A 12,951-nucleotide genomic window follows, 5' to 3' on the forward strand; every position below is an offset into this window, starting at 1 on the left:
TTAAAAATAATGGGGGGTATGAGTGTCTTGACTTTAATTCAAGGTGGTATGTGGACCATAGGAATTGGCAATATGGGGGCTGGGTTGGAGAAATCTGGGGAAGCAGGTGAACCAGGGCAGCGTGGACGATGAGGAAGAAGGCATGGGGTTCTCACCGACAGCAGAAAACTGAGCCCCGTGCTCTCCTGACCAGATGTGAGGCATAGGAAGACCAAGAAAAAAGCCAAGGCATTATGTCACAGACTAAAGGGGAAAATGCTATTTCAAATCAACACATATGGCCAATGTGCAAAACATATCAGGCGTCACAGATAAAAGCTGGCCACGGCAGGACATGTCGTTGATACCAGCACGTGGAAGGTGGAGGCAGGAGGATCAGAAGTTCAAGAACATCCTTTGGCTATAGAGAAAGTTCCAGGTCAGCCTGGACCACAGCGAGACCCTACAAAAACCCAAACTAACAAACAAGCAGAAAGGGCTCAGAGTTGAGCAAAAGTCCTGGATTTAGAGATCGTGGCTCAATGGAACCCTGGATGTAACCATTTCAGCAGAGAGCAGCGGCAGGCATGCTTGCTGCTCCTTTTATACAGCTTCCAAGCAGCGATTTTGACCTCTGCATAGGCAAAACCAAGCCCCAGCCTCACCAAGCCGCTTCCACCTGCTGGATTCTGCATGAGATGAGCCTGCCCCAGACCCTGTTGGCTGACTGACTGAGAGGAGACATCATGGGACCGGGGTGGAGCAGAGTGTGAGATGTGGGCTGTAAAATGCAGGGTCTGTCACGGAGCTGTGGCAAGTGCCTTCCTGGATAACCAAAGGATTAAGCCTGGAGGCTCACAGTTTCATTTTAAAATGTAGAACCTAGAATTAAAACACAACACATGTCACTTCACTTTCTAAAATGCATTTTCTCTATATCTGCCTGACTTTCATGGCAGTGAGATCATTTTGGCCCGAGGCTCATCTTATATAAATGAACATATGAGCCCCCAAATGGCATTCTAGGAGCTTTAAGACACATGCTTGGAAGTGCCACGTCTAAACTGCTATGCTGTTCAGCTTTGTGCAGTGCCAGTCTGGGTCTGGGGCAGGAGTCTGTGCTTTGGGAAAGATGGGACCAGAGGAGGAGAAAGAAAAAGAGACCCTTGCTGCCAGCCTCCAGGGCCATAACCAGGTGGTGAGGAAAGGCAGGGCAGAGAGAGAATATGACACAGAGGCATCTTGAGACAAAAGGAAACAGTGTGCACATGCATCCTCTCTCTCTCTCTCTCTCTCTCTCTCTCTCTCTCTCTCACACACACACACACACACACACACACACACACACACACACAAATAATTTAAAATTTAAAAGCATTTCAAACAACAAATGTTCACACCAGAAGTCCTGCTCCCAGTGGAGAGGGTGCCTGACTGAACTGGCCTCCTCTGTAATCATATTGGTAAGTGTATGTCCTCATTGTCATCAGAGAGCCTTCATCCAGTAACTGATGGAAGCAGATGCAGAGATCCACAGCCAAGCACCAGGCCAAGCTCCAGGAGTCAAACCAAGAATTCTAATATCCAACTGTGGTGCTCATCGAATGTCCCCAGGGAACAGTTCCAGGATCCCAGGGATGACCAACCCTGCAAAGCCCACTAAATCCTGCATTTCCCTACACATATCCATGATGAAGTGAGAGCGTAACAAAAGCAAAACAGAATAATTGGGAACCTTATGAACAATTCATGAAATGTTGATAAAAATCCATGAATTATATCTCAAATTTTTCATTTAATATTCTTTGTGGGCAACCTAAGCTGCAGAAATTAAAACTGGTTTTGAAGGAGGATTGCTAGGGTTAGAATTTAATGGGGGAAGAGGGTAAGCTGGGTGGATATGGTAGTACACATTTGTAATTGCAGTGCTGAGAAGGTTGAGGATTTCGAGTTCAAGGCCAGCATGGAAAGATTCTGACTTAAAGAACATAACTTGATCATAATTCTAAATTTTCTTTAGGTCCCCATAAGATTATCAGCACCCCAATTCTACAGGAAGTAGCCTGGAAAACTCTACCACATTCCCAAAAACTGGACTATGGATGTTTTCCTTTGTTTAGAATGTTGGATACAAGTTGTTATGGATAATGGTCAGAAGAAAACCTAAACAAAGGATATTAGATTCAGAGTTCCTGTTCTTTAAAAAAAAGGGGGGATTCCTGTGGGACAATGGTTTTACCCTGTAAACATTTGTTTCTTATACTTGTTTAATAAAATGCTGATTGGCCGGTAGTCAGGCAGGAAGTATAAGTGGGTCAACCATGCAGGAAGTAGAGGTGGGGCAATGAGAACAGGAGAATTCTGGGAAGAGGATTCTGCAGTCTGTAGGTGTGATCCAGACACAGAACAAGCAAGATGTGACTGCCTCTCTGAAAAAGGTACCGAGCCATGTGGCTAACATAGACAAGAATAATGGGCTAATGTAAGTTATAAGAGTTAATAAGAAGCCTGAGCTAATGGGCCATTCAGTTTATAATTTTTTTAAAAAAGAACACATATAAAATAGAAAAAATGTGTGTGTGGAAGGGGAGACTCTCAAAGAAATAGCTGTAATTCCAAAAATGAAGGTGCTCCAGCTGATAAATAGATTTTGTTGTTGTTGTTGTTGTTGTTACAAGGGCTTGAGAGATGGTTCTGTGGTTAAGAGCACTGGCTGCTCTTCTAAAGGACCCAGGTTCAGTTCTCAGCACCCATATGGTGGCTCAGAACTACCTACAGCTCCAATTCTAGGGGATCCGACACCCTTTCCCATATTCTATGGGAACCCACATGCATGTTCACTTACACACACATAAAAATAAATTAAAATCTAACAAGTTTTTGTTATGGAACTGTAGGGCCTCATGGGTAGAGAGGAGATGTTTAACAGTTGGAGAAGAAGGCGTGGGAATCAGAATAGCCCCAAACACATCACGCCGTGGAGTGCTAGAAGGAAGCAAGATGATTTCACAATTCTAATCCAAAGCATTTTCATGTGAAGGCAGGGAAGGGATACTTTCTGGGACCCACAGGAGAGGGTCCAGGCCCTGGACAGAGAGGTGGGGAGCTCCTGCACACCAGCTGGGACCCAGCACAGAGTAGCCTCTCTAGGAAAAGCAAGGCAGGAGAGGGGTTTCCACAAAAGGGGCTCCGGGTAGACCCCAGGGGCAGCTGAAAGTTCTATGGGGGTGTTTTCTACATAGTGATTGGCCATAGAAAAATAAAGCAAATCAAAAGGGGGGGCAAACAGTGGCCTCCAAATGTGAGTTCTCACCAAGGCCTAAGAACCTGTAAATGAGACCCCATTTGGAAACAGGGTCTTGCAGAGGATGTACCTAAAGATCCCCATCTGGATTATCAGGTTCACTGTATCTGCAGTGACACATTATGTTATTTTGTTAAAACACTGTGTTCACGGGGGAAAGACAGAGCAGGGCCATGTGAAGGTGGACAGAACTAGAACAATCAGCCACTCCTAAGGGACACCTGGGCTTCTGGAAGCCTAAGAAGAAGAAGGAAGAACTTGCAGGGACAGTGACCCCCAGGCACTTTTGATTCCAGACTTCTGGCCTTCAGAACTCTGTGAGAATAAATCTCTGTGGTGTTGGGCTCTGTGGTTGTAGCAGTTGTTCAAGCAGACCCAGGGACTTAACACACCGAGTACATTTTAGCTCAGGAAAACACACGAGGAAATAAATAGAGCATATAGCTTGGATCAAAATGGGCATTTTATGCATGTATTACTTCTTTACATAGAATTTTAAAAGGAGAGATGACATCAGGGAAAGCTTCAATGTCTGTAGCACGCATCTAGCATGCATCAGAAGTAAGCCAACATTGTCTGTGTCAGATTCACTGATAAGGTAGAGAGAGCTTTAGGAACCATCAGGAAACGAGAGAACCAAGTGGGAGAGAACAGAATTATAGACAATTCAAGAGAAAAGAGACAAAAGAGGCAATAAAAACGTGAAAAAATTAACCTCAATGGTTTACAAAAAACAAATGGAAAGAAAAGGAATACATACTTGAACCTACACAACGGCAGACATTTAAAAGATTGTGCCCACCCAATATTTCCCAAGATACAGATGGTCAATAACTCATATCTACCACTACTGTGAGTTCAGAACAATCTAACTGGAAGGTGGCAGGGCAGAGCCTAGCAACATTTAAAGTGCACTCGACCGTCCTCCTGTGAACTCTATTTATGACTTGCTCCTGCAGAAGCAGGCTCCCACATCTGAACAGGATGCTCACATCTGCCACATCTGCAAAGGTTCAAGACTGGAGAAGTCTAGAACACAGTAATAGGACTTTTAACTCAAAGTATTTTCAAATCAGTAACAGGAAACGTCATGCAGTGTGTATATTCATAAATGCATGTAACAACAATTAATGAAAAAAGGCAAGAATTTGAAAGCAAGTAAGGAGGGGTGTGGGAGAAGAAGGTTTAGAGGGAGAAAGGGGGAATGGGAAATGATATATCATGATCTCAAAAGATAAATGTATTTTTAGAGTGACTAGATTGCATACAGACAAGATGCCCACAGGTGCCCAGAGCAGGAGCAGGGACAGTGGCGGAGTGTGGACCTGTGTGTACACAACACACGCACACATGCCCTTCTCCTGGGCCAGAGGAGTGGGAAGCAGAGTCTAAGCATCTTTTATGGGTGTCAGGATCTAGGGGTTCATAACAGAAACAGAAAGTTTCCTTTCCTTGCTTTCTTTCGTCTTTTCCTCTCTCCCTCTTTGGAGACAGGGTCTTACTCTATAGCCCAGGCTAATCCTCCTGCCTCAGCTTCCTGAGATCACAGGCATGAGGCTATGTCTGACTTGTTTAACTTTAAAATGCAAATAAAGGGGAACCATAGTACAAGGAGATCTAAAAAACTTTTGACCTGTTATTTTTGTTTGTTGTTTATTTAATTTTTCAAATGTTAACTTTTGAGTATGGGTGTTTTATCTGCTTATGTCTGTCTGGGCACCACATGTGTGCCTGTGTGCCTGGTGCCCCCAGAGGCCAGAAGAGGATGTCAGGGTAGCCATTCTTCCGTGTGTGTGTGTGTGTGTGTGTGTGTGTGTTGTATATGTATGTGAGTATTATGTATATGTATGCATGTATATGTGTGTATATATATGTGTGTGTATTGTATATGTATATATGTGTGTGAGTATTATGTATACATATGCATGTATATGTGTGTGTATATATGTGTGTGTGTGTGTGTGTGTGTACATATAAACAGTAACACTAGTCTGGAGAGTGGCTAAGAGCTCCTACTGTTCTTACAGAGGATCCAGGTTCAGTTCCCAGAACCCACATGGCAGTTCCTAACCACCCAGGGGAGCTGATTGATTCCCTATTTTGGCCTCCTCCTCAGATACCAGGCATGTACATAGTGCATATACACACATACAGGCAACACACGCAAATATTAACAAATTAATAAATCTTAAAAAAAGTAATACCAGCCGAATGAAGGAAAAGTAGAATTGAAATAATCCAGCTGAGCAACCACTGTTAGCATCCAGGCACGGTTCCCTCCGGTCTTTTTCCAAATGTCCTTTTCCCCCTTAATAGTTGAAGTTATTTTGCTAAATCCATCCCACAGGTTTATGGCCTGGTTTCAGTGTGGGTTTTTAACTGCAGAGAAAACAGCCTGTTTGATAAAACCAATGATGCCAAAAACAGATATTAGAAGGGCCCGTTGCTATGGGAATTATTGAAAAAAAAAGTTTCAGCTCATACAACACCCCACTAATGTATTGACCAGAAGGAAGTACAAGCATTTAGAGTTACTTAGAGGAGCAGCCAAGAACGTCACCAATGAAGAAGGAAAACACACGAGTCTAGTGAAGTTCATGGTGGCCAGCGGCACTGCCCTGCCAATCAACTGTAGTATCTTAGCAACCGTGACAGTGGAGGGGAGGGCAGGGAGTGGACTGGGTGGACTGTTTCTCCCCTTGTTGACAGTTTGGCAGTCAAAGGCCAGTCTGTCACCCTCAGTGTGAGAGCCATTGCTGCCGGATGGTACAAGGCCAGGAAAGAGCCCACCTTCGGTCCTGCAGAGAAGCCCCAGGTAGCACGGGAAAGCATTGCAGGTGAGCCATGGCCACCACCGGGCCCTTGGCACCGGAGTGAGTCCTGAGGACCCCTTCTGTGTAGGAGCTTAAGTTGGCGGAGCTTCTGGATGTCAGTAGGAAATGTCCAGGGAATTCAGAGGGTATGCAGCTTCTGACATTTAAAGGTAATATCTGAAGAAATGGTACTACCCTCCAACTCAATTCTGGACAGCCTACAGCCAACAGCATTTAAAAGGCAAGACCTGGGGGCGGAAGAGATGGCTCACTAGTTAAGAGCACTTGCTGTTCTTCCAGGGTACCTGAGTTCGATTCTGTGCCCACACCAAGTGGTTCACAACAGTCTATAATTAGGACGAATACAATGCAGGGGGTGTAGGGTAAAAGGGACAACTGGAGCAGGAAGCCAGCCAATCACTGAGCACCCTGACTCTGAACCCAGAGTCAGTGAAAGAAACACACCCCGGAAACACACCCCGGATCTGAGACCTGGGCCAGGGAAAGAAACATCTTTATCCCTGAACCCAGGACTAAAGACATGTACCCTGGCTCTGAAACTAACTTCAAAGAAACACACCTTGTCCCTAGAATCAGAGCCAGGGAAAGAAATATGCCCTGGTCCTTAGAGTCAAAAAGCTCAAAAGGACCAGAGAAAGAAACACAGTCTGGCCATGAAATCAGAGTCATCTCTGCCCCCTGACCAGCTAAACTGACCAATCCCTGAGCAGAAAATCTTCTCCCTGGGAAAACTCCACCCCTAAGAAGCCCTATATAAGCCTCTCCACTGCTCTAGTTAGAGGCTGCCCTAAGGTTGCCAGGGAGCTGCTGTTAATCCCTTCCTGGCAGAGGCAGCCACTCTCCTGGACTCCTCCTTCCCAAATAAATCTCATTCTCAAGAGTCTTGGATGATGACCTTCATTCTCGCTGTCCCTTAGAGGATTGAGCTGAAAAACCTTGCTGAGACGCTCCCTAGGGGGCCTCAGCAAGGCAGAGCAGAAGAACTTTGCTAGGACTCTCCTTAAGTGGGGGCTGAGCAAGGACAGGCAGAAAAAAGTAACAACTTTTCATAGGAGCCGGAGGAGACTGCTACATTTCTGCAGGGGTTTCCCCCTTTAGCAGAGTGTTAGCAGAAGAAAATATTGGGCCAGAGAAGCAGATAGCTCTGCTAGGCTCCCGTAAGGGAACAGAACAGAGTTTAGCTGTAGCGGCTCTCCAGGAGAAAAGCAGGATCCTGCAGGGAGACACCACGCACCAGCTTCAGGTAGCCTGGCTTCCCGATAGTCTGGACACCTTTCCTCCAGGGCTGAGCTGTCCCATTGCAGCTCCAGTCTCCAGAGCTGTCCTATTGTGGCTCTACCCCCACCCCAGAGTTCTAAGTATATCCTGGCTTCCCTGTAAGTCAGGATATTCCTGCAACACTACTGGAACACCCCTACAGAGGTGACCCGAAAGGGGGAAGCAGAGAGCAGACAAGCCTGCTATATGAAAACAGGCCTCCTCCTACCTCAGAACAGGCTACAGCATCATATCCAGCTTCAAACCCTAGCTCTGCCAAGTCTTAGCACAAACCATAGCTTCCTCCTTTGTAAAATGGGTATCACTGCTCCCATCTCAAGACAAAGGACTAAGTAAGATAAGCTGTGGGTTCCTCCCGCACCACCACCATCACAGGCCCCTGTCTGGGCTGCAGATTGCTTTAATCACACCAGTTGGGCCCATCTCCCTCTCTCTTTAAAGCCTGATCTCTGTTCCATATAAACATAGAGTTCCTGGAGCGTGCATTATCAGGCCTGTCTATAGCATCCTGGTGGCGGTTGTGCCTTCTGAGAACAAGCATAGTTGACCCTGATGCTAAAATAACACAAATCGGAAAGTGGCAAAGTTATGTCAGAGTGGTGGGATGTAGGGTTCACACTGCTGGGCTTTCAAGAGGCTGAGCAAACCTAGGTTAGAGTAGTTCGGTGATTCTCAACCTTCCTAGAGCTGCGACCCTCTAATACAGTTCCTCATGTTGTGGTGACCCCCACCACCACCACATTATTTTCACTGCTACTCTATAACTGTAATTTTGCTACTGTTATAAATCATACGTAAATATCTGTGTTTTCTCATTGTCTTAGGCTGCCCACAGGTTGCAAGCAGCTGGATTCATCGGTGATGGGTTCATTGAATAGTTTCAATATTCAGTGGATATGGTGATACACACCTTCAGTCCCAGTACTCAGGAGGCAGAGGCAGGTGGATCACTGTGAGTTCAAGGCCAGCCTGGTCTACAGAGAGAGTTCCAGGAGCTACACAGCAAAATTCTGTGCCAATAAAATAAGAAAAGGATAGACCTTTTGCTTCCTTCAAAAGAGTGAAGCCTTTTGATTGTTTTTAAACTTAGGTAAGGAACACACATTTTTATTCTGAGAAATAATTTAGCATAGAAAGCAATAGATAATCAAACATTTTGGTAGCCATCTCTGTGAAATGACAATTGTCACCATTTCTCGTGGTTTGCTTGTTTCGGTAATTTGTTTATAATCGTCCTGCCTGGGCCTCCCAGATATGTACAATCAGGCTCCACCATGCTCAGAGACCTACATTTACATCAAGCTCTTAAAATAAAGGAAACGGGCAGACAACCTCAGAGTCCGCTTTCCTTTCTGCTCCGCGTTTCTTTCTTGCCCCATATCCCAATCGTTGCTATGAATTTGGTCCCTGCCCACCTGCTTGTGTTTTGTTTTGAGGAAATTGTGTTATCTACATTTTCTGTATATTTTAATATTAAGAAACAAAAGAGAATCGTGAAAAATCCATGAAGTAAATGTGCATGGGCGTGCGCATGCATAGTGTACGTAAAGGAGCTTGTGGGCCCAGGGAGCCGCAGCTGCTCGCTTGACGAGGCCCACCCCACCCGAACTGTAGGTACAGCCAGTGGGAGAAAAGGGTGGTCAGCAAATTACACCCATCAGCATCTACAAAGGACTGCACTTGAAGGGCCTACCTGGGTCCAGGTGGGTGAAAGAACCCACTACGAAGTCGAGGGTTGAGACAGCCAGCAAGAACAGCAGCAGCAGCTGGAGGCGGATTATCCACTTGACACCGGCTAGGTTGATGCCCAGCAGAGCCAGAAGTACAGCAACTGAAATTCCTCGCACAGCCCAGATGTTCCCCAAACCCAGCAGATCTGAGATGGACTCGGCAAAGCCAGTGATGTACATGGCACCTGCAACACACTGCCAGCCAACTCACGGTGAGAACCAGCATCAGCTCCAGACCTGCCTGCTCACAGACACACACACACACACACTCACAAGTGTGTGCACCTGCAACACACTGCCAGCCAACTCATGGTGAGAACCAGCATCAGCTCCAGACCTGCCTGCTCACAGATACACACACTCACAAGTGTGTGCACCTGCAACACACTGCCAGCCAACTCGCGGTGAGAACCAGCATCAGCTCCAGACCTGCCTGCTCACAGACACACACACACACTCACAAGTGTGTGCACCTGCAACACACTGCCAGCCAACTCACGGTGAGAACCAGCCACAGAGAAGCATCAGCTCCAAACCTGCCTGCTCACAGACACACACACTCACACGTGCATAAGTGCATGCACACACATACACGCCCACACATGCAGACACATACATGCACGTGCACACACACACACACACACACACACACACACACACCAGCACTGTGGCTCACTGCCTGGGAGGCAGCACCAGGTCAAACCTGCTCTTCCACAGGGAACCTGCCTCCAAGCCCCATTTTTGCTCATCCATATTTTGAACAAGAGAAGAATGAGCCCCAGGTTGAGAGCTGTCAATGGTAACCAAGGCAAAAAGATTATGGAATACTGGGTCAAAAGACCTTTGGCCTTCTCTGCTTGCATTATTCAAGAACTAAATCGGACAACAAACGTGCACGCAGCAGCAGCAGCGCACTCCCACAGATATTGGAATGCAGTTTCTTTTGACTTCTTTATTTTGAGACAGGGTTTTTCTGTAGCTTTGGGGCCTGTCCTGGAACTAGCTCTTGAAGACCAGGCCGGCCTCGAACTCACAGAGATCTGCCTGCCTCTGCCTCCCAAGTGCTGGGATTAAAGGCGTACGCCACCATGTCTTTATTGAACCAGGGTCTCCCGGTAGCCTAGGGCTGGCCCAGTAGGCCAGGCTGGTTGACCAGCAGCCCATGGATCCTCTCATCTCTTCCTCTCTGGTACATGTCATCACACTGTGTTTGGTTTTCATAGTGGTTCTGGGGATCACATACATGTTCCCAGGCTTACAAACAAGCACTTTACTGAAAAAAACTCTTCCGGGCCTGTAAATCATGTCGTTTTGGTTTGGTTTGTATCATTTGGTTTTGGTTGAGACTGAAGAGGCCTAACTTAACATTAGTGCAGCCATGACAGGCTGTAGTCTAACAATACTAGGCATCTCCCTTATAATAACCAGGAAAAACCACAGACTGTACCCTGCGGGGGACCAATCAGAATTGAGACAAACAAGTACTAGATGCTCTAGAACAGTAAGGCCAGCTTTCCTAACGTACATAGGTTGCCAATTTCCTCACTGCAAAGCCTGTACCAATCCCTGTTTGACACAACTCCTGCTGCCCCACTCCTGCCCAATCAGAAGCTCAGCCCCCATCTAAATCCGGAATTCCCCTCCCCACCCCATCCTTTACTCCTTAAAAACCCTGCCATAGCTGAGCCCATGCTCTCTGATCCATGTGTCAAAATGGATGGAGAGCCCACGCTTGAGCCTGTAATATTGCTTTTGCACACAAACTCAAACTCTGGGGGACTCTGGGGTACCCATAGCACTGGCATAACAAAGGCAGGATTTAACACTGTAGCCCAGACTGGCCTAGATCTCCTATATATCCCAAGTTAGCTTCAAACTCGCAGTAATCCTTCTGCCTCAGCATCCTGATTTCTGGAATTACAGACATGAGCCATAATTCCTGGAAGTATTATTCCTCTACTTATCTGGCTGCCAGGCATGGTGGCACACAGTAATCCCAATACTCAGTTAGGGTACAGCACCGCCACTGAGAACAACAATTAATAAATGGGACCTCCTGAAACTGAGAAGCTTCTGTAAAGCAAAGGACACAGTCAACAAGACAAAATGGCAGCCTACAGAATGGAAAAAGATCATCACCAACCCCACATCAGACAGAGAACTGATCTCCAAAATATACAAAGAACTCAAGAAACTTGACCTCAAAAGAACAAATAATCCAATTTAAAAAATGGGGTACTTTTTTTTTTAACAGACCTAAACAGAGAACTCTCAACAGATGAATCTCAAATGGCTGAAAGACATTTAATACTCAAAGCAGCTATACTAGTTTGCACTCCCAGCAGCAATGGAGGAGTGTTCCTCTTATTCCGCATCCTCTCCAGCATAAGCTGTCATCAGTGTTTTTGATCTTAGCCATTCTGACAGGTGTAAGATGAAATCTCAGCGTTATTTTGATTTGCATTTCTCTGATGGCTAAGGAGGTTGAGCATTTCTACACGTACAACATACACACACAATATACACATACACAACATACATACACAATATACACACAAACATATACATACACAGTTTGCACATACATACACACATACAAACACATACATTCATACACACATGCACAATAAACAAATGTAATAAAGTGTTGATGGTCTGTGAAGCACGATTAATAAAAACTCAGAGACAGAAATTAGGGTTCAACCTGAAAGTCAGAAAAACAAAGCAGCCAGCCACAGTCTCTTGCCTTGACCACAGTCTGAAATGGCGATCCTGCCTCCAGGAATCGCAGAATGAGATTGAGACTGAGCTTTTTCCTCCCATTTTACAATCCTCTCTAGTTCTGGGACTAAGGGTTTGCACCACTACCGCCAGGTTTCTATGGCAAACTAATGTGGCTACTGGGATTAAAGATGTGTGTCATTAAATCAGGCTGTGGTGGCGCATGCCTTTAATCCCAGCACTCAGGAGGTAGAGGCAGGTGGATCTCTGTGAGTCTGAGGCCAGCCTGGTCTACAAAGTGAGTTCCAGGATAGTCAAGGCTACACAGAAACCCTGTCTTGGAAAACAAAAACAAAACAAAAAAACGGTGTGTGTCATTGTGTCATTGTTGCCTGGTCTGTATGGCTGGCCAGTGTGGCTGTTTTTCTTTCCCGATCCCCAGCTGTATTTACTAAAACACAAATGAAATGCCACTACAGGCATGAGCATTGCTTTGCACAAACATCACCCTCAGTCCCCTTCCCTCCTTAGCTCGGTCACTTCACTGAGCCCCAGGCTCTGCTGGTTACCCTCTCCAGTGCAGCCCAACCCTTGCCACTGTCCCAGGAACAAATATTTGCTCAAGTTCTTCCTTTTCCGGTGAACTCTTTCTTCTTTCCCCTGTCACTCGGCAAACACTACACTTAACGCCAGTGCTATAGAATTATCTGGGTCCAGATGCTACTACCTCCTACACCAAGAATACAGACACCCTTTCAAAAGAAAACACTGGGCTGGGAAGATGGCTCAGTGGATAAAGCATTCGTTGCACAAATGTGAAGGCCAGCGTTCAAATCCCCAGAACTCATGGGAAAAGTCGGTCAGGTGTAGTGGCCAATGGTAATCCTAGCATTCCACTCGGAGACATACAAAGGGGATCTCCAGGAATCCTCTAACTGGAATTAGCCAGTTCTAAATTCAGCAAGAAACCCTGCCTCGATAAATAAAGAGTAACCAAGGAAAACAACGTCAGCTTCAGGCCTTCACAACACGCACAGACACACACACACATGCCCACACACATGCACCTATAACCATGTGAACACAGAATCAGACAAGTGCACAC

The 12,951-nt window shown here is 46.0% G+C and overlaps 1 protein-coding gene across 1 annotated transcript in view; it reads right to left on the bottom strand.

Annotated features, from left to right (window-relative positions):
- Slc12a8 (solute carrier family 12 member 8) overlaps nucleotides 1–12,951 on the bottom strand; it is a 161,708-nt gene that overhangs the window by 110,759 nt on the left and 37,998 nt on the right. Inside the window, exon 4 of the mRNA XM_075955462.1 lies at nucleotides 9,089–9,320. Coding sequence (XP_075811577.1) covers nucleotides 9,089–9,320 — 232 coding nt within the window. The remainder of the gene's footprint in view (nucleotides 1–9,088; nucleotides 9,321–12,951) is intronic.

This window comes from Microtus pennsylvanicus, chromosome 1 (genome assembly GCF_037038515.1).
Source record: "Microtus pennsylvanicus isolate mMicPen1 chromosome 1, mMicPen1.hap1, whole genome shotgun sequence".
Classification (NCBI taxonomy): Eukaryota; Metazoa; Chordata; class Mammalia; order Rodentia; family Cricetidae; genus Microtus; species Microtus pennsylvanicus.